At 41.2% G+C, this 22,212-nt stretch overlaps 1 protein-coding gene across 7 annotated transcripts in view; it reads right to left on the reverse strand.

Annotated features, from left to right (window-relative positions):
- Window positions 1-22,212, reverse strand: part of ADAMTS6 (ADAM metallopeptidase with thrombospondin type 1 motif 6) — a 307,359-nt gene that overhangs the window by 82,184 nt on the left and 202,963 nt on the right. For all 7 annotated transcript variants that reach the window (XM_053298693.1, XM_053298688.1, XM_053298689.1 and 4 more), the window contains 2 exons: window positions 21,929-22,074; window positions 15,927-15,990 (listed from right to left, as the gene is read on the reverse strand). In XM_053298693.1, the coding sequence (XP_053154668.1) occupies window positions 15,927-15,990; window positions 21,929-22,074 (210 nt within the window). The remainder of the gene's footprint in view (window positions 1-15,926; window positions 15,991-21,928; window positions 22,075-22,212) is intronic.

The following is a 22,212-nucleotide window of genomic DNA, read 5'->3' on the forward strand; positions in this document are numbered from 1 at the left end:
TAGAGGCCATGCAAAGCCCTAATTTTTTCAAGTCCAGTAAGTAAGAACGTATCCATGGCAGAAGAGCTGTTGCGAGATCCCCTTTGTGAAGTTTCTCAACATAAGAAGAGAATCTCTTACATTTCACCTTGTAAGAAGTGATAGTGGAGGGTTTCCTCGCATAAGATTGTCAGCATCTCAGGTGAGTGAATTTTCCAGGATGTTAACTGCAGCTGTGAGACATCTGGATGAAGTAACTCACTCCATTGTTGCAACAGGAGTGCCAGCTGGTAGGGGAGATGGACAAAGATCCTGCGAGAGAGACACAGGAGGCTTGGGAACCAAGGGTGCTGTGGCCACCACAGTGTCACAATACTACAGTGTACTCTGCCTCACTCTATTTTCTGCAGGACTCAAGGTAATAGTGGAATTGATGGAAACAGATAAGTATATTCATGCTCCAGTTCATCATGAAAGTGCCCTCCAAGGATCCAGGACCAAGCTCCACCTGAGTACAGAATTGTGGGCATTGATGGTTCTCTGGACTTGCAAAAAGATCTATCTTGGGTTGGACCCACATTTGAAAACTGTAGGGCTGACGGGTAGAGCTGCCATTCTTGTGAGAGGAGGTGGGTCCTAATTAGAGAGTCTGCTATAAAGAAATTTAGGCCTTGGATGTGAACCGTGGAAAGGTGGGTGCGGTGATGTATGGCCCAGTCCTAGATTTCAAGGGCCAGTGGGAGCAGTGAGTGAGATCCTGTGCTACCTGGTGGTTGATATACGCTTTAGCCACAGTGTTGACCATCAGGATCTGAACCCTCAGGCTGGCTATGCACTGGAGGAAACCCCTTAAAGCTTTGTAAATGGCTAGCAGTTCTATCTAAGAAGTTTATATGGTGTTCGCTCTCTGATGGGGTCCAGAGGCCCCCATCAGAGAGTCACAAGTGGTCGCAGTGGGCACCCCAGCCTGATTCTGAAGCATCTGTCATAACCCATATCTGAGGGCCCAGGCAGTTGAATGGAGTACAATTGTTTACGTTCCTTATAGAGGTCCACCATCTGACACTGTCCTGTATCTCCTCGGGCGTGTAAAAATACATATTTTGAGGGTGTTGCTGAGGGTTGAAAGACTCTAAGAACCACCACTGGAGAAACCTCATTCTCAGTTGTGCAAGCGGGAGTACAAATGTTGTGGAGTCCATGAGGCCTATCGGCCATTGCATATGTCGTGCTGAGTGATGTTGCGCTGCAAGAGTAGATAATGCCACTTCCCATATTTGAGGTATGCATTCTCCTGGTAAGTAATACCTCTAGGGTAGAGCTGAACACAATCCTGAGAAATTTGATTCTGCATGTAGGAGTCAGTTGGGACTTCTTCCAGTTGATTTTTAAACTCTATATGAGAGTGATGGTGGAGGTCAGGTGAATTTGAAGGACCTGCTCTGAGCAAGCTACAATGAGCCAATCATCTAAAAAGGGGAATATTTGAATCCCATTTTCATGCAGGTGTCAGACCACAGCAGCCATGCATTTTGTGTAAACTCTTGGCGCTGTGGAGAGTCCAAAGGGTAGTGCTCTAAACTGGAACTTTTGAGATCCTATCTGAAAACAGAGAAACATTTTGTACTGTGGCCATATGGAGATATGGTAATATGCAACTTCAAGATCTATGGAGTGAACCACGTCTTGACAGAAGAGTAATCATGTCGGTGACAGCAAGCATGCAGGAGCTTTTAATTCTCGAAGGTCCATTATGGGGCAGAGTCCTCCATCCTTCTTCAGGATGGTGAAATATGGTGAGTAGAAGCCATCACATAGGTGGTCTGATATAGGTTTTGTCACTCCTTTTTTGAAGTAGAATGTCTATTTTGTCCCACAGGGTTGGACTCATGGAAGTGATCTTGGGTCCGGAGTTTGGTGGGCATTCAAGAAATAGCCTAGATGGATGATGATAAGTACCCAATTGTCCATAGTGATTTCTTCCCACACATCCAGATAGGGTCTCAGTCTTGTTTTAATGGTACAGTAGTCATGGTCGTTTGTGGTAGGGAGTAGTTTATCCTTGGGTTGGGATGACTTGCTGGAACAGAACAGCCTTGTATTGCATGTTTTGCTGCTGTCAAAAGGAATAATCAGATTGGGACTGTGTGGATGATCTAGAAGATGTCGAGTGATGTACTTTGAATGGCTTATTATACTGTAAAGTTGTTGAAGAAGTTAGGCTCATGGACCGAGCAGTATTTCAGTTTCTAGACATGTTCCATAGTTTTGTCTGCTTGTTTCCAAATAGAGCTTGTCCATTAAAAGGCAGATTTTCAATTCTGGTCCTAGCTTCAGGGGCCAGACCAGAAGAGCGTAGCCAAGCATGGTGCCTCAAGGTGGTGGAGAGTTCGCCATAACTCTAGCCAAGCAATCCGTAGTGTGTCTAGCTGTATGAAGAAGTTGTTTGCTCAACTTAAATGCTTCATTTTGTAAGGCTAAGGCCGCCTCCCACTAGTCTGGTGACAGGGGTTCCAGGAATCTCCCACAACAGCCTCTCCCTGAACAAATGGTTGTACCTTGTCATGCATGCTTAGTAGTTATTTTCAATTGGAGAGACAATATCGAATGAAGGCGTCTGCCAATTGTGTCCAGTTTTCTACCCTATCGCTAGGCGTAGACAACCCTCTATGATGAGGAGAGGAGAGCTGGTCTTGTGGTAGCAAGCATGACTTGTCCTCATAGCTAAGCAGGGTCTGCCCTGGATGCATCTGAATGGGAGACTTGATGTGTGAGCACTGCAAGATATTCCCCTCAGGGGATGGAGCTGCTCTGGGAAGAGCAGAAGGTTCCAAGTTTCCTCCCTGGCTTCTCCAAGATAGGGCTGAGAGAGATTCCTGCCTGTAACCTTGGAGAAGCCGCTGCCAGTCTGTGAAGACAATACTGAGCTAGATAGACCAATGGTCTGACTCAGTATATTATTATTATTATTATTATTATTATTATTATTATTATTATTATTATCTCTTGTTTACACAGTCAGACAGGTGTTATCGACTGGTTTGTTTTATCCAGACATCGAGTCCTTCCCAAGGACCTGGGATGCCAGAATTTTATCATCAATACTGTTGGTTATTATAGATATCGTTGCAAAATATAGGCTGTTCCCAGTAAAGCTGCTTTTTGTAATTGGCTGATGGTGATTTCTGTGGCCCCTATGGTGTTGAGGTGCTCTTCAAGGTCTTTTGGAACTGCACCCAGGGCGCCAATTACCACTGGGATTATTTGGGTCTTTTTCTGCCACAGCCTTTCCATTTCAATTTGTAGATCTTTGTATTTGGTGATTTTTTTCTATTTCTTTTTCTTCTATTCTGCTATCCCCTGGTATTGCTATGTCGATTATTTTGACTTGTTTTTCTTTCTTCTCGACTACAGTTATATCTGGTGTATTGTGTGGCAGATGTTTGTCTGTTTGTAGTCGGAAGTCCCATAATATTTTTACATCTTCATTTTCTTCAACTTTTTCAGTTTTATGGTCCCACCAATGTTTGGCTACAGGTAGCTTGTATTTTTTGCAGATGTTCCAGTGTATCATCCCTGCTACTTTGTCATGCCTTTGTTTGTAGTCAGTCTGTGCGATCTTTTTACAACAGCTGATTAGGTGGTCCACTGTTCATCTGCTTCTTTACAAAGGCGGCACTTGCTGTTTATTGTGGATTTTTTGACTTTTGCTCTTATTGCATTTGTTCTTAGTGCCTGTTCTTGTGCAGCCAGTATTAAACCCTCTGTTTCTTTCTTCAAGTTGCCATTCTTAAGCCATTGCCAGGTCTTGGTGATGTCTGATTTTCCACTTATATTGTGCAAATATTGACCATGCAGGGGCTTATTTCTCCATCTTTCTGCTCGGTTCTTGACTTGTTCTTTCTTGTAGGTTTGCTTTGTTTCATTGGTGTTGAATAGTTTCTCGTTCTTGACCATTTGAAATGCATCTTCTTCACTGTCCTTGATATATTCTTCAAGGCCTCTTTTCTCCTCCTCTGCTGTTTGATGGACTTGCAGCATTCCTCTTCCACCTGAGCTACGAGGGAGGTAGAGCCTATCTACATCACTGCGGGGGTGCAGAGCATGATTGATAGTCATGATTTTCCTGGTCTTACGATCCGGCATCTCTAGCTCTGCCTGGGTACAGTCTATTATTCCTGCAGTGTGTCTGATAACAGGTATAGCCCAGGTGTTTATGGCTTGTATGGTGTTCTCGCCATTGAGTTTGGACTTGAGGATTTTTCTAACTCTCCTGATGTATTCACTTCCCATTTTTCTTTTAACTTCAGTGTGTGCGATGTTATCAGCCTGGAGAATGCCCAAGTATTTGTAAGGTTCTTTCTCTTCCAGGTTCTTGATCTTGCTTCCATTGGGCAGTTCTATTCCTTCTGTTTTTCTTATTTTCCCTCTGTTCATTATTAATGTAGCACACTTGTCTAGTCCAAACTCCATTGCTGTATCGCTACTGAATATACGGACAGTGTTTAGCAGTGATTCGATTTCTGACTGGGACTTTCCATACAACTTCAGATCGTCCATTTACAGCACATGGTTGATTTTACTTGATGTTTTAGAAGTTTGGTATGAGAGGCCTGTTTTGTTTAGTATTTGTGAAAATGGGGTCATGGCGATTACAAACAACAGAGGGGATAGTGAGTCCCCTTGGAAAATATCTCTTCTAATGCTAACCTGTCCAAGTGCCTCGCCATTTTTTGTTAACTGTGTACTCCACATGCTCATTGCTTTTTTTATAAATATCTGAATGTTTTTGCTGACACCAGTTGTTTCTAAACATTTTAGTATCCATGTGTGAGGCAATGAATCAAAGGCTTTATTGTAGTCAATCCATGCAACACTTAGATTGGTTTTTCTTCTCTTGCAGTTTTCTAAAATCATTTTGTCAATCAGCAGCTGGTCATTTGTGCCTCTGGTGTTTGGGCAATTTCTGTTCAACTGGAAGCTGTTTGTTAGTTAATAAGTGTTGCATCACTTCATCTGCTATTATTCCAGTTAATAATTTGAACATGGTTGGCAGGCAGGTTATCGGTCTATAATTACTTGGAACTGCACCTTTTGCTGGCTCTTTCATTATGAAATGAGTTTTCCCAGTTGTTAGTCATTGTTCAACATCACCGATGATTGTTCAACATCACCGCCTTGCAAAATGTGATTGAACTGTTTTGATAGTTGTTTATGAAGGCTTGTTAGGTGTTTAAGCCAAAAGCCATGCAGTTCATCGTCGCCTGGCGCAGTCCAATTTTTAATTTTCTTTGCTCTTTCACTTATTAATTCTGGTGTTATTATTAGATCTTGCATTTGTTGGTTCCATTTTTTGACCTCTTTCATCCAGCCTGCTTTTTTATTATTATCTATTCGATTGTCCCATAATTTCCCCCAGAATTGCACTGTTTCTTGTTTATTTGGCGTTTCTACGTTTCTTGCAGTTTCTCCTTCTATACTTTGGTAGAATCATCTCTGATTCGACTGGAATTGGAGATTCTGCCTGTGTTGTGTAATTCTGGCTTCATATCTGCTAATCTTCTTTGACACTGCTGTTATTTGCTGCTTTCTTATTTCCAGGACTTCTCTAATTTTCCTTGAATCTAGGTGGTATTTTTGGATCAGATACTGTTGGGTGTTTTCATTCTTCAGCTTCTTGTCTTTCATCTCTTTCAATTTACTAGCATCTGATCTAAGCCTGGAGATTTTATTTTCTAATCTAATCTTCCATTTAGGTGATGTACTGCTTTCTTTTTTGACAGGTCCACTGATCTTATATCCGAGCTCTTGTGTTGTTATTGTTGCTGCACTGTACATTAGTTGGTTTGTTTCTTGCAAATTATTGGTTGTTATTTCTACAAGTGCAGCATTGACATCTTTTAATGCCCGAGCAAGTTGTTTTTTGGCAACTGTTTTTAGAGCTGGAAGTCGAACTCTGGTGGTTGTTTGGTTCATGTGCTCAGTTATTTTTTTGCTTTAGTTCTTGTTGCTTTTCTGTTAAATGGCATTTGGGTTTTTGAGGTAAAGGCAAAGGGGCGGTTGCCTGGTTTTGATTTTGAAACAGTTCAGTAACAGTGGCATCCTCGATTTCCGACACCTCCTCCACCTGCGCCTGAGCAACTTCTTCAGTTGGTGGAAATTCTTCTTCCATATCTTGAGCCTGTGTTGCTCTTTGCAGTTCTTCCAGCTCAACTCCTGTGAATACTTTATTTTTTATTATGAATCTTCTCTGGTCTGCTAGCCTTTGTTCTGTTATTTCTGTATCTGGATGCTTCTCTTTCCAAATTTGGTACATTCTTTTTAAATAACCTCTTCTAGTTGGACTAGACTTGTAATAGCAGATCATTATTTCCTTGTTGGCATTTTTCGTATATTTTTTTCGGTTAAGCGACGTTTCTTCCAGTAACTTTGCTGTCTCCAGCCCTGGTTGCTCAACTGAAGATCCTGAGTCCTGTTGCCCACTTGCCACCAGATGTCCAGGGACTATAGCACCTGGCGCGGTCCTTGTTGACCCGGGCGATGACCGATCCGGTATAGATTTATTAAAGTTACGTCTCACCATATTGTTGATGGGAGAGGCACTCTTTGTCTGGCTCCTCTGGTGAGACCTGTCCAGTATGGTTGGACCTCTGGCATAGCTCTCACCTTCCTCAGAGCACACAAGCCCCACAACCACGCCATGGTAATGCCTCACTGGGGGCATTATTATTATTATTATTAATTCAATTTCTATACCGCCTTTCCAAAAATGGCTCTAGGCGGTTTACATAGAGAAATAATAAATAAATAAGATGGCTCCCTGTCCCCAAAGGGCTCACAATCTAAAAAACACAAGACAGACACCAGCAACAGTCACTGGAAGTACTGTGCTGGGGGTGGATAGGGCCAGTTACTCTCCCCCTGCTCAATAAAAGGCATCATCGGTAGCCAATGTTTGGATTTTTGAAGTGCTTTCCTCAGTTTCAACCCCAGGACCAGCGGAGGTTGTGGCACTAGGGTAGGAGAGGCATTGGTAGTAGTGTATTTGGGTCCTGGCTCGCTGCAGCCTGAGTGGGGAGGTCGATGGGCCACCTCCTAAGAGGTGGATGGGTCAGGCTCCTAAGAGAGGGGACACTTATTTTTCTTTGGTTTCTGCGCTGGCAGCAGGGAACTTGCTGATGAGGAAGAGTGCCCCTTGAGAATAGGGTCTGTCTTAGCTGGTTCCGAGAGAGCCAGAATTGGCAAAGTCATTGTAGCTGTCAGAGTTGCAGGATGAATTGGTGGCTACAAAGGAGATCCTGGGGAAAACCTGAGAGGCCCTTGTTTCCAGGCCTGGAGTCTCCATAGTCAAAGTGAGGAATTTTTGGCAGAAAATCACTATTAGCAGTGTCTATAGTAGTCTACAATAGGAGTGCCTTTCCCCACAGATTTGTATGGAGCCTGGTGGCTCTATTCTGGCATGCTTGTCTAGTAGAGTGCTGACAATGGGCACAGGTCTGAACAAGGTAAGTTTCTCCTAAGCAGAACATAAGTGGCGCCCATCTGAGGACAGAAACTTGGAGGCAATTCTCATGATCAGCAAAAAGCAGGCTAAGGGAGCCTAGCCCACTTTTTGCCGATTGTGTGATGCAACGGGAGCCGCATGGCTCCTGGCAGCAAACCTCCCAAAGCGAGAGCTCCATTAACCTCGTCTTCTTGATTGTGTATTGCCGTGGCGTGGCATGGCCCCGCACCACAGCAATATATGAGGAGACCCCCAGCCGGGAGGCTGCAAGCAGCCTCCCAGGCTTGGGGGTCTCTCCAGGATGCCCCGCACACTTGCAGGGGGCATCCTGGAACTTCCAGGGGGTACATGGCCCCCCATCCCTGCAGCCCCTGTGGCAATGTGATGGAGCCGGCAGTCATGTGGGCAGCTGATCCAGCCACCCAGGGTTGCAATTGTGATTGTTTGCGGGGAGAGCGGGCTAAGCTTGTTCTCCCCACAGACCCTCTTAAGGTGGGTCTCACTGATCGTGAGACTCGCCTCTTGGCTTTGCAGCTGTAACAACTTTTAAAAGAAGAAGGTCTGTCAGCCATAAACTGCCCTGCAGGGGAATGGCCCACTCCCTCAGAAGAGGGAATAAAAAGGTGGTTGGGAGCTCCATAGAAGAAAAGTAAAATGCAAACAGAACAGGCAGAAGAGAACTTTATATACTAAAGGAGGAAGAAAAATAAATAAACCAAATATAATGAAGGAGAGGAAAAGAAAACTTTTTTTTAAAAAAAGGAAAGAGGAGTCCACTGACCAGCCAGAGAAGTTTACTTCTCTGGCAAATGATGAAAAACTGAGGTGATGAAAGTTGACCATGTGGTACTAGGCAGAAGGGTGCAGGGTTTATGGGGGATAAGAAAACTTGGAAAAATTCCCGATCTTGCCTTCACTGGAACGCAAAGCCGTAATTGTGTGAAGGACAGAGACCACGCAGAAGAACCTTGCATTTAACACCTAGTGTGCACTGCTTCCCTTCCCCCTTCCTTTCAGGCATGCTGCTCCAAAGAAACTTCTGGTTCTGTATGCTGTAGCGTTATAGCTCTCTCTCTCTCAGTACATGTGCACTATAGAGAACCATCCCTTCTCTTGTACAGGATGATTTGCAATTGCTCCCCAGTTCGCTGGGATACCTTGGTGTACCCCTACTTAGTGGACTCTGGCAACTAGTAGTTTAAGGCACAATGCTTTCTCCTTGTGCCAGAAGTCTCACTAACTTCATTCCCTTCCCTGCAACAAAAGGCTTTCACCTCCTTCCAGAGAAGGACATCAACTTTGTGATCTTGCTCTCCGGCTCCTAGAGTAGGTATATGATTGTAACTCTTTCCTTTTCTCCTTGTCTTTCATCCCTTATCTCTTTCCCTTACCCCTCTGTGCTAAGATCCTATCAAGCCTGTACTCTTAAGGACAAGCATCCTGCAGCCAGGTCTTCTGCTTCAGACTCTAAGACTATAATCTACTGCTTTGTCTTGTAAATTATTGTGCTTCAGTAAACTTAGCCTCTGCTTTCCAATAAACCTGTCTTGACTCCAGGAGCGTAGGGAGGCTGGCAGTGGCCCATGTGTGGCCGCCGCCACGGCCCCCTACATCTGATGTCAGATGCAGGGGTCCGGCTAGCCACGCTCCCGCATCTGACATCAGACGCGGGGGACATGGTCTTCTTTTCAAACAGGGCTGCGCGGCCCCGTTTGGAAGGGAGATTGGGCAGCATGGGCTGGAGCAACTATCTCTGCCTTAAAGGAGGGAGAGCCTTTCCGGCTGTGCAGCCAATTCAGTGCAGGCCAATCTCTCTCCTAAACAGAGCCACGCGACCCCATTTGGGAGGAAGATCAATCGGCCCCGCTGCATTGGCAGCGAGACCAGGAGTGGTTCTCCCTGCCTTTAAGGCAGGGAAAGTCATTCCGGCTGCACTGCCAATGCAGCACGGGCCGATTTCAGCTCCAAACGGGGCCACGCGGCCCGGTTTGGGACGGAAATAATGCCCCCATGTCTGATGTCAGACATGGGTGGTGTGTTTGGGGCCGTGCTCGCAGCCCCTGATTGGTGGCAGCCCGGGTTTTTTGAACCCGTTCACCCAATGGTGGCTCCGCCCCTGCTTGACTCCATTGCTCCCTAACATTGGTGTTACCCATGGTCAGCTTTCTGGATAGCTTATATTTTAAAACATGGCTGTATGCACATTTGCACTCAATTTTCATTAATTTCCCCCACTTAAGTCAAAGCAAAGGCACAAAGTGTGGTAACAATCACACTTCAGAGCAAATGTGGTAACAGCTTAGGATAAACGCTACCAATTTACTACAAGCTATAGTCTGCTCAAGCTTCTTCGATGGCAGAGGAATGAATGAAGGCATCTTGCTTGCCTTTTTAACAGTGTGGACACTGGACTAAGAAGGGTCACTAGTGCCAACATTTCTGAGTTCACAAAACTGTACAAAGGATCATAAATTTGTGGTTTAGGTGGTTGAAATTGTAAGTGTAGAAATTTTGCAATCCAGATAATTGATCATTGTATAATTTTAGGTCCTCTGATGGAAAAGAGGTCTTGCATTCTCCAAGCAGCTGATCTGGAGGTGGCTCTAAAAGCAGAATGGATTATTATGATTCCAAAGAAGCCATATCTGATTCCCAGGTAAAACAATTATCAGTGCTGGGCTGTTCAGTAGCAAAGGTAAGAATCTGCCAAAGATACCAGAGTAGATGGGACTACTGTCTGTACTGAGAATATTGGAGGTCCTGTGGACAATGATATAGCAACCACCAAAGCTGTTGAAGTTATTGCTGCCACAAGATACGCTGGGAATGAGACTGGTCTTGAGGGAATCATAGTGACAGGAGTAAGTTAGTAAAATTGGAACAGGCGTGACATCCTTGGTCCAAGCTGATCGTAGCAACACTGGAGCTATAAGAGGTTTACCTCTTCTCTGTATATATGGGAGCCAAGGTTTTGGTCAGATGTGTCTCATACAATGTGATCAACATCTATAGTGCCATTCATAGCCAAAAGATAATCTCCTGAGTTCCACCTTCTATGCAGAATGTGAGGAAGCAAAAAATCAGTGACAATGCTTAGCAATCTACAGTGAAGTCCCAAAACCAAGCATGTGGAAGTTACCTCCCAGTCACAGCATGGTGTTTATCTCTGAAGGCTCTTGTGGAACCATTGTCATTACAATTTGTGAAACATCTATCCCAGTGCTGGTCAAGCCTGAGTGATCTCAACTAAGTGAAAATTGGTTCTTTGCAGCCAGTTGAAAGGTCTCCACAAACTCACCCTCTGAGCATGATTAGTTGCACATCCAATTTGACACTAAATTTGTACTTTGAATGTACAACTGAGAGTGAAAGAATTCCAAGAAGGATTTGATACCTTATACTGTAACCAGCATTGGTGTCAAGAATGTCTGTGTCAATCATAGACTGCTGGCCCCTCAGATTTACACTTGCTGACATGCAGCAGTGTTCTCAAGAGTGAACTGACAATTCTGCCAAAGCAATCTAAGAGGCAACAGAAATTGAGATGCTGGAATCTGAGGCAGCTGCCATCAACATCATGGATGGTGCCAAGACAGCCAATTCCCACAAAGAATCACAAAGCCTGATTCTGAAACCACAAAGCTTGCTTGTTTCATGAACTATAGACATTCACCTAAACAAAACAGACAAAAGTTGTGGCTGTTGAATGTGACAATTTAGCTGCGCACACAAGGTACCACTCAAAAGATCTTTGATATGCCATACAAAATGGGGAAAATGTCAACAAACCATTTTGTTTGTTTTAAGAATAATAAATGGGTGGGGGGACCCTGATATAAAATGTCAACTTCTATAGTGCCATTTATTTATTTTTTGAGAGAAGAAAAGATCAAAGCTAATGAAAATCTGTTAGCTGTTCTTATGGTAGCAGTAAAAAAGGAAGGAGACACACATTCTCTCCACCTTTGAGGCACACATGGTTGATGGGATCTCCCCACTTGAAGGGAAAGGATGGTTCTTTGCACTAGCCAGTTGTATTCCAGAATAGCTTGCATTCCAAACTAGTGTTGCACTAATGTAAAGAAGGTATGTAAACTGTGGCACACCTCATCATTTGCAGGGAACTTTTGCATAAGAGTACAATTCCAAAAATCCTGATGATTTAGTGCAGCTATGCAATCTTCTTACAATAGCGCAACTTTTTTTTGTTGCATAAGTGCAGCTTTGAATTCATTGATGGCCAGCCATTCAAGCACACAGAACTATTCAAATATGAGTTTCCACACAATAAGAGGAATATCTATTGTTGCTGGTTGCTGCCAATATTTTTTGTTTCATGGATTATATTTATTCTGACCATCCCACTCTCAATTTAACTTTAGCAAACATGTTATACTTCAAAAGGCCAAATAATGCTCTGAAAGATTGTGTCTACTATAACTTGTCTATGCTGATTCTAAAAGATGACAAGGGTCAGAGAGAAGGGGGGAAATACTGTAGCTTGTCTTTGAAGTAAAAATGCAGCCAAAGAGGATTTTTGTTTATGAATAATAAGAACTTTAGGGAGTAATACTTTTTAAATTAGAAAAGGAAGAATAAATGCTGACACAAAACAAAACCCTACAGAAAAGTGGGAGTAAGCAACACATTTTTCATGTAAATAATGACAAGCACACAAAACCTGTGGCCTTTCAATACACACATTAATCCAATGTCCTTCCCTTCAAAGTGTGATGAGTAATAAAGTCCATCATAAATCCTGAAAATGAATGTATCAGCAACTTTGAGTTTCATAAACTCAAATTAATAACTTTACAACTAATGACTTCAGTTGTAATCATGATTACAGCACTGTTTAAACTGCAAAATGCCAGAACATTTCTATATCTTTTTCATAGTATTTCACTAATATGAAGTACACATTAAAAATGAGATGCAGTTAAAAAAAAACACCCCCAATTATTAACATATTTTGAATAAGGGAAAATAGTAAATACATTAAAATCTTAAAAAGCATAAACTGAAAAGAAAAAAAAGCTTTTGTCTCCTCTCATTTTTACTTACAACCAGAGGCATAGCTAGGGGAGAGAGGGCCTATGTTTGCCCCTCTCCCAGTGGCCTCCTGGAGTGAGGGAGATAATGAAGAAAATAGGGAGGTGTGGAGCTGAGGGGCCCTCAGGAGCTGGGGGCCCCGGGTTCTATGAATCCATCCACTCAATTATAGCTACATCCCTCCTTACAACAGTAGAGAATGGAATGACAGTGTTGCTAATGTCTATGGCCTGTATTCAAAGTTTAGAAATGGAAACACAAAACTTTGGAGATTGCAGTCAGAATATACTGAAATATCAGAGCAATGTTTACTTACAAAAAATAATGTTAAACCAGGAAGGACAGAAATAAATAAAAAACTATGAGTTGTGTCCAAAAGAAAATTAGTGGATCTGGTGCATCTTAGTGAGTGCATCTCCCTATAAGAGGCTATTTATCCATTAAGATCTGCTGAGGGAGCCCTGCTGATTCATTATGAGGGTTAGATTGGCAGAGACCCTGTGTATGAAAGTCAGTATGGTGAAGTGGTCAGAGTATCAGACTAGAACTGGAGAAACAAATTTTTCCTCCTGGCTCAGTCATGAAGCTCAGTGAGTGATCTTGGAACCAGTATAAATCTCTCAGCATAACCTACTTCACAGGATGGGGAGGGGAGAAGAGCTATGTATGCTGCTCTGAGCTCCCTTGGAAGAAGGGAGGTAAACATAAATAAATGACATTTTTAAAAGGTTTCAGTGTGGCCCCAGTAGTTTTGGGGTTTTTGACTTTAAATTGTCCACCTAATCCCATCTCCAAAGTTTTCTAGCTGTGTTTTTTTAATTTTCCCAGGCATTTAATATTAATGTCTTTTAAACATCTCCTGTACCACCACCACCCTTTTCAAAAACTGTGTTTACTTTTATTTTTTCTCCTGTAGACATGAGCTGTTTTATGGATAGTTTTATTGCTCATGCATGTTTGTTTATGTAAATTCTGCTTGAGCATCTTGGCAGACAGGCAGGTTACAAATGGTTTAAATAAACAAACAAAGCTTGGTTACCCAAAGTTATGTACAATTTGGGACATAGGAAAGACAGGCTTTTGTCTTTTTCTTAAAAGTTAACTCTATCTCAGAAAAGCTGTACTTCTAAAATTTCAGAAAGATATATGTCAGTAAAACGATGACACGAAAACTCGTGTTGAACTCGATAGATGATAAACTCTATAAATGTTAAAATGCCTGTAGAAAATCAAAAAGGTCTTTGCCTGGCACCATAAAAACATCAAAGTAGGCCTAGCTGAGCATCTCTGGAGAGAATTTCATAAGTGGGCAACACCACTAAGAAGGCCCTCTTCCGAGTTGTCATCTGCTACATGTCAGATGGCAGGGGCACTTGGATAACCACCTCCAAAACTGATCTCAGAACACAGGCAACTTGATATGGGATTAGACATTCCTTCAGGTACATAGGCCTCAAGCTGTGTAGGGCTTTAAAAATAAGAACAAGCAATTTGAATTGTACTTGAGAACAGACTAGGAGCCAGTACAGTCCTCTAAGTGTTTGCAGCATGTGCGCCTGTGTTCAGTCTCAGTTAGCATACTGGCAGCTGTATTTTGGACTAACTGTAGTTTCTGAAGTCTTCAAAGGCAGTCCCACATATAATACATTGCAGTTATCCAACCTCAAGGTTACTAGAACATGGTTAGCTGTGGCCAAGCTATCTATGTCCAGGAAGGGCCACAACTGGCACACCAACCTCAGCTGGTGAAAGGCACTCAGCATCACTGATGCCACCTGGGCTTCCACTAATAAAACTGAAACTATAAGCATCCCCAAACTGCAAACTTGATCCTTTGGGGGGAAGTGCCACACCATCCATAACAGGTTTAATATTACCTCCCTGGGCAAAACAATCCACCCTCCAACAGTACCTCCATCTTGTCAGCAATGAACTTCAGATTACTGATCCTCATCCAGTCCATTATTGACCCCAAACACCGATTTAGAACTTCCACTGCCTCACCTGAATCAGATGTAAAAGAGAGAAAGAGTAGGGTGTCATCAGCATATTGATGACATCCCACTCCAAAACCCCAATGACCTGACTCAGCAGTTTTATGTAGATGTTAAAGAGCATGGGGACAAAATGGAACCCTGCAGGATCCTATAATATAGTTGCCACAGGGTCAAGCAATAGTCTCTCAGCACCACCTTCTGGAATTACTGTCCAGGTAGAAATGGGATGACTGAAACATTGAGTCCCCAATTCCCAACTCAGACAGTCTATCCAAAAAGATACCATTAGTTGATGGTATTAAAGGCCACTGAGAGATTGAAGAGAATTATCAAGGTCACACTCCTCCAGTCCTTCTCCCACCATAGTCACCAGGGTGACTAAGGCAGTTTCTTTATCAAAACTAGAATTGGAACCAAACTGAAATGAATCCAGATAACCAGTATAATCCAAGCGTGCTTGGAGTCACACGGCAATCATTCACAAGTACCTTGCTCAAGAGTGGGGTTGTTCATGAACAGCTGACAGTTATTACAATCTTCAGGGCCCAACAAGGCTCTCTTCAGGAGTGGTCTTACAATTGCTTCTTTTAGGGACTACCCCTCCTTGTGAAGAGGCATTTATTACTTCTTGTTCCAAGCCAGTAAATCCCCTTCTACTAGATGAGCAAGGATTGAGTGCAGTGCTGCACTCCTCCAAGCTTCTTGTCCATATTCGTAGGCTGCAACGACTGAAATTCATCCCATAAATCAGGACACATCCCTTGACTGAACTGCAAAATTTGGGGTATCCAAGTTGAGGCAGATAAGGTAAATTTTATCCTTGAAGTGCTTCATAAACAGGTCACAGTGGGTCTCTAAAAGTTTCTTCATATCACTTAGTGGGTCAAGTTGTAAGATGCAAAACACCCAGAAAAGTACCCCACTGATACTCTGGTAGCAGAGAAATAATTTTTCACAAATAATAACTGCAACACCATAGGTGTGATTAACAGACTCTTCCCGTGCTTAATCAGATTCACAGAGAGTTTTTCAAGCTGAAAGTTGATGCAGGCAAAATGCTTCAGATGAATTTAAAATGTGGAGTACCAAGATATAGAGTGTCAAGTTCACCCGCTATCCCACAAGTAGACAGAATGGAAGATCACAGAACATCTAAGCATTTTTTTTTGCCTTCCCTAGTTCCTTGAACAAATGTCTAGTCCCTCTGTAGTGCTTGTACTCTGGTCTTGTAACATTGGTAGTAAATATTGGAAGGCCTCAGATTTGTCAGTGCTTTTTCTATTTCTACATTAATACAAAATTAAGAGAATTATTTCTGGAAAAACCTGCTTGAATATTGTGGAAAAATATGGAGATTGTTGGGTCAGATTTCCCTTCAGTTTTTATTTACTCACATCAGTATTACAGGAACGATATCGTTTCCTTTCTCCAAGACAGTATTTTCCTCCGCCTGAAGGTCTGGGGAAAAATGATAAATTATATGAATTTATACATAGAAAGTAGGCAACAATGAAGAATTGATATCTTGGAAGTTCTACCCCCCACCCAATAATTCTGTTCCAACATAGACATACATATTTAAAACTTAATATTTACATAATAACTGAATTGGCAAAATGTATTTTTTAAAATGATAAATTATAACATTAAGTTTTATAAAAAATGATTATAATATACTATTTCTTCTATTTATTCATGTTTTCGTGTCTACCAAAATCAAACAAAATAATCTGCAAATGTGTATTATTCTGATGTACTGAATTAGCATTCAGGTTCTAAACATTTATGCTGGCAAATCTATAGGAAGCACCAGTGAAATTCTACATCAGTGACACAGAATAACAATTTGCAGTGTTTCACTAGTAAGTTATTACTTCTAAGCCTAAGCACTTCTTTGCTGGTGCAGAAAGTTTCAGTAGTAGCATATGATTATTACACTTGTAGGAGAAAATGTTTTTTTCCATGAGAAAGTTGATGTTCTCTGGAAGTTGAGTGTCTGGTTCTCAACTCAATCTAAATCTGAACACAAGATTTCATTTTTAAGGATCCTATGCTTTTACAGCTGAAGTCCATGAAACAATTTACTTGTCTTTAGTAACAGAAAAACTTTAATAAACTGAAGAAACTGAAAACAGTTTCTTTGTGCTGCTTTATTTTTACAATGTATTTTATAATGTATTAGTAATTAAATACTAATTTTAAACAATCCAATTAAAATTTAACTAATTTTTAAAATGTGAAATTTTAATTTTGTGGCTATAATTCAAGCAGGTAACTGTCCAGGTTCCAAAGAATTGTGCAACTAGATCTGCACGCTCAAGGGAGCCTTGCACTAATAGCAGCACCCAGTTCTAATGGCAATGACTTTTGAAATGGAGAGACATTTCAAACAGTTTGTCATATTACATGCTCAAGAATCTTGTTAGGCTACTATAAGCCCTTGGGAACATCGAAAGTAGGTTTTTAAAAAAATGTTAAACCATCATCTTTTTTTAAAAATGTCACAAACTGGGTTACAGAGCTGGAACAAGGGATGGGTGAGCAAGGCAGCCACCTAGGGCAGAGCATGCAGAGGGGCACAACAGATGCCAATCTTCTATAAACGTATTTTTAATATCCCCCCTCTGTGGCATATGTTTTGTGATGCTTCAGGTCACAGACATTAAAATGAAGGAACAAAGCTTTTCAGTGGACAGTACTGCATGGATATTTGGTAATTTGGGGAGGAAGGATTACCCGAATCATTATAAATGGTGAATTGACATAGTTGCAGTGTGAAACAAGAATCCCACTCTCCTCTCAACTGTAATTCATTAATCCTACAGCCTGGAATGTATGCATGATCCGATTGCTTCTCAAGGAAGTTATAAATATGTTGTTTATGGCAGGAAGCAATTGTAGGACTCTGTTATATATAAGGTTGGTTCACACAACTGCTCAAAAGCAAACACCATAGAGCATGCTCTTCATGGGTCTTTCATCTGAACCAGTCAACCTCTGATTCCCAACTTCCACCTGAGATTCTCTGCTCAAATTCAAATGTCAGTGACAAACTGGGTGGAGAATCTCCGGCAGAAGTTGGGAACCAGTGCAAGTTCCCAGGAACCAGTTTTGAGGGGTAACATTGTGTACTTCATACTTCCATTGGGGGCATAATTTTCAAACCTTGCCTAAGGTGCACAAATGCCTAGTCCAAGCTCTGTAGTGTTATATGAAAACACTGAATGTGATAAGCTAACATAGTAATTATACCCATCTTCTGAACATTGTTTTATAAAATAATGGAATATACAAATTGAGTAAACAGATATTCAGTAATTATTCCATTTTTTCTAAAGGGCAGCCAAAGATAAGTACTATTAAGCACAATTAATTTCATTGAGGGGGAGAGTTAAGCAGATGGAATTTCAAACTACTCAGGTGTGGCTGGGTATGTGCATTGTTAAATAAAAATGACTAAAATCCAAAGAATTGAACATTGTGCACAGAGTACAATGTGCATAGGTGATTTTTTGTTTTATTTTATGAGATGCTAAACAGTTGGCACAAATGAGGGGAATTGTTCATGAACACATAGAATAGTTTTCTTCCGACAGAAGAGACAAGGAAACCCTCTTGCTAAAATGAAGCCTGCTTCTTTTAATGAAGACTTTAAAAAAATTTATACAAATAGAATGTACTGTATAAAAACAGTGGCATGCTTTAACATATAATATCTACATTCCCAGTAGCTGTTAATGCTGGTATTGGGGAGACAGTTTTGAACTGTTATGTTAGCAACTGATGATGAAACAAATTGTACTAGAGTGCATTTACTGAAACCAGTGAGAATACTCTGAAGAGTGAGTGTCTGAGGACTCTGCAGTGGTGAAGATTAGAAAGGAATGTCCAGTCCAACAAAGTTCATCAATGAGATGAAGAGCAGCTGCTTTAAAAAGCCATGCCATTTAAAAAAGCAGAGATTTAAATCCTCCACACTACAGAGGAGGGCTGAACGGCCAAACTTCTATTGAAGGGATTTATGTAAGAGATTATGTAGGGGAATTTCAGGGGAGTAGTGCAAGGCATAGAAAAAGCAGGGGGTAAGAGCAGAATTTGTTATTACTGGACATTAACAAGACAAAAATGATGGATAATTATAAATGTCCCAGTACATACCTAAACTTGGGAACAGGGCAAACTTCTAACTGTCTTGATTCATCTAAGGATAGTGTCCCTGCATGTGACTGTTTCTGGTATTTCTCTGTGTTTCTTTTTTAGATTGTGAGATCATTTGGGGCAGGGAACCATCTTATCATTCCTTCTACTATGTAAATACTTAGAGAACCTTTTTGTTGATTTCAAGTAATACAATAATAAAAAAGCTGAATGTAAAGCAGAACTGGCTTGTTCTTCCTAGAATTCAGATAAATTGCCTCAGGTTATTGTATGTTCTTCATGGACTCCTACAGTCTGACATCGCTGTTGCCAGAATGCACAAAAGCCCTGCCTCTGATTTGTAACAGACTATCTTTTTCAAGATATTACAGAAATTATTCTTGGGGAGTCTCAGGACACACTTAAGAATTGCAATTCTTGATGCCAGAGATTTGGAGAATACACATCCTCTCTGTTGCCCTTCTAGTCTGCCTATATGTGGACAAATAAGCAGTTACTGGGTAGGATGAAAAGTTCAGTATGGAAGATTAGCATAATATTAGGTCTGAAAAGACTACAATATGGTAAATAATCCTCATAAAAGTGGGGGGGGGGAGACCTCCTTCCTAGCCTCAGGGGGAAGTTGCAATCTTGACTTAGGTTGCAGACTGTGACTATCCAGGATTCTCTCAGGTTTATCATGTATTCTGCTCTTTCCTTCCTTCTTCAAAATGATTTTTCCATTCATAATCAAACATTTATATCCCATTCTTTTTCAATAAGCTCAGTAGCATAAATGGGTTTGCCAGTTTGACTCCCATTTAGACACTGGCCAAAGATGGAACTCTACTACAGTGGTAAAGCATCAGCGTTTAATCCCTGGCATCTCTAGGTCGGGTTGAAGTAAACTTCCTTAAACCTAGGGGAGCCATTGCCAATCAGTACAGACAAACCTGAGCTAGATGGACCAAGAGATGGATTTAAGACAGTTTCCTATTTTCCAGTATGGAACCACTGGATGGACATTTACAAGACAAAAAATGATGGAACCTATACATTGGCTGTAGATCAGCATGTAAGCAATAAGTAACTGAGCCATTTGTCAGTGCATATAGTCACCTGGGCACCAGTGTGTAGGCAACACAATCTATTTAAGAATATTTGACTGGATAAAGCCCAAATATTCTGCTGACACAGGTGAAAGCCCATACAGGGCTTGCGTTCCTCCTTAGAATTACTGTTCCTAACCATGATTTCCATCATCAGGAGCTTATCTGCCTCTCTTCCTTTGTTTTCCCTGATAGGATCTTAACCTAAGAAGATTTCTACCTCTCCAAATCCTGATTTACCCCTTGTTTCTTGCTGCCTCTTTCCCCAATTTCCTTTTCCTTGAGGTGTGCCACTTCTTCCCTTGAGGCCAGAAGTTATAGCTGTTATTGTGACCTAAGTGTATTCACACAATATTAGTGTAATATCCACACAAGCATAGGCAAGTGCTCAAGTGGAGAAAGATATTAGGTTTTTTGGTCATATTGCAGCAGCACTTTCCCCAGTAATTGCAATCACAGGAATTGCTGTTGGCTGTATCCATGATCAGCCAGCTTACAATGTAAGTTTATCTATGTGAGTGCTACCTGAGAACAGTTGGAACAAATTGTGTGCAAGAAGAAAAAAATGTTGTATCAACTAACTATAGGAGTAAAATTGTTACATGCTGCTCTTTGACTTGAGCTTTAGAGAGGGCAAAGAAAACCCAGGGAAGAAGCTAAAGAAGATAGTGAATGGGCATGAAGAAGCAAAAGGTAGGTGCAAATTAAGATTGTTTGGGGGCAGCAAAAAAGAGAAACTGTATGAAAAGCCAAGAGATAGAAAGGCAGCAATATGGGAATAAGACAGTGTGAAAGACTACATTGAGATTATACGTCCAGTATGGCTGTTTGCTCAAGAAGGCAACTCCCACCCAGACCCAGCTGTTGAGTTTCCAGTTTTATCCATGCTAATGAGAGGATGCTGAGAGACAACAGGCTGATAAAAAGCCCAATGGTTTAGGCTGGGCCAGATTCAAATGAGGCAATCTATAAACCATTTCCTACACAGAAATGCTACAAAAATGATTGTCAACTGTGGTGCAATTGTTTTTGTACTTGACTGCAAGGATGAGATTTGTCCTGGATTTATAATACTTACTATACAGAGATTTGTGAAGAAGGCAGCTGATAAAGTAGGCATGAAACATCCATCTCATTGAGCACCATCAGAGATAATTGTTAAAGTATGGTTGAAATTGCACTATTCTCAAACTATTTTTTCAAATTTTCAATTTCAGAATTCACAAGTCCTGTCTGAATACATGTACTTTTTGATGCTTTCATAACTGCATTGTATACTTTGTGGGTGGGGGCTGCGGTAATTACAGCTCTCATTTCTTTCCTATCTTCAAGCTTTTCCTAGGTAAGTATGTCCACATGTGATTTACAACATTTAAAATGGCCTCCATAGTGGCTGCAATGCTCATAAGATAATCTGAAACAGCAGCTATCATTCGATACTTATTGCATCTAGTATGGGAGCAAAGAAGTCTTTGCAGTGTCCTCACAGTGAAGATCCCTTAAGGAATGCAGTTGGATCAGTTTCAGACAAAAAAAGGGCCTAATAATTTGCAAATGAGTGGCAACACAATAAGGGACTCTCTTTCCTGTAACACCAATGAAAAAAGAAAGATGTGAAGAACTTGCAGATCATGTGAGCAGTAAGGATTTAAATGGCTGACCAGAAAAAAAGGGAGAGCCAATCTGTGCATAGTAGCACAGTTTGAGAAAATTTTAGCTGTAGCATTAGATATGTGGAATCTGTAGAAGTGACTTTAATTTTTAATTGGAACAAAGCATAAGAAACCTTGGAATAGTTATTTATTTATTTATTTTAAAAAATACACTTGCAAAAGTAATTCTTTGGTATATGAACACAATAAATATATTTAAAGTTGGCTAAAGTGGGATTTAAAAGGGAGGTTTATGAAACAGAAATTACTTGCGAAGTATTATGCATCAAATCTATATAATGTGTGCTTAATGTATATATTTAATAATGTGAACATAAGTCTACCAAGCTTCCCCTGGATAGCTGGTCCTGTCTGCTAGTTTGAAGACAAACATTGGCACAGTACTGAAACACTTTTATAGATAACATGTGAAACCATACTTTGAAACATTTCCAAATATGCCTTTTTTGCTGGCTCTGGCTTACTTTAGCTACTTACGCTGGACTGTCACAGTGTCTTATGGATGATGAGACTCCTCCCCCGCAGGTCCTGCTGCACTCTCCCCATATTGACCAGGGACCCCAACCCCCATCTATGCTCTGGGGCCAAGTGCCAAAAGGAACGCACTCTCCCTGATAACACCACTGAAAAGATTTCATAGAAAACACAGAATTAGCTTTGAACTGATAGAGTTATCAGGACAGAAAAATATACAGGTCAAACACTGACCAATTATAGGCATCAGCATTCCTTGTATAGATAACATACAGATGTTTTACTTT

The sequence above is a fragment of the Hemicordylus capensis genome, chromosome 2 (genome assembly GCF_027244095.1).
Source record: "Hemicordylus capensis ecotype Gifberg chromosome 2, rHemCap1.1.pri, whole genome shotgun sequence".
NCBI classification, from domain to species: Eukaryota; Metazoa; Chordata; class Lepidosauria; order Squamata; family Cordylidae; genus Hemicordylus; species Hemicordylus capensis.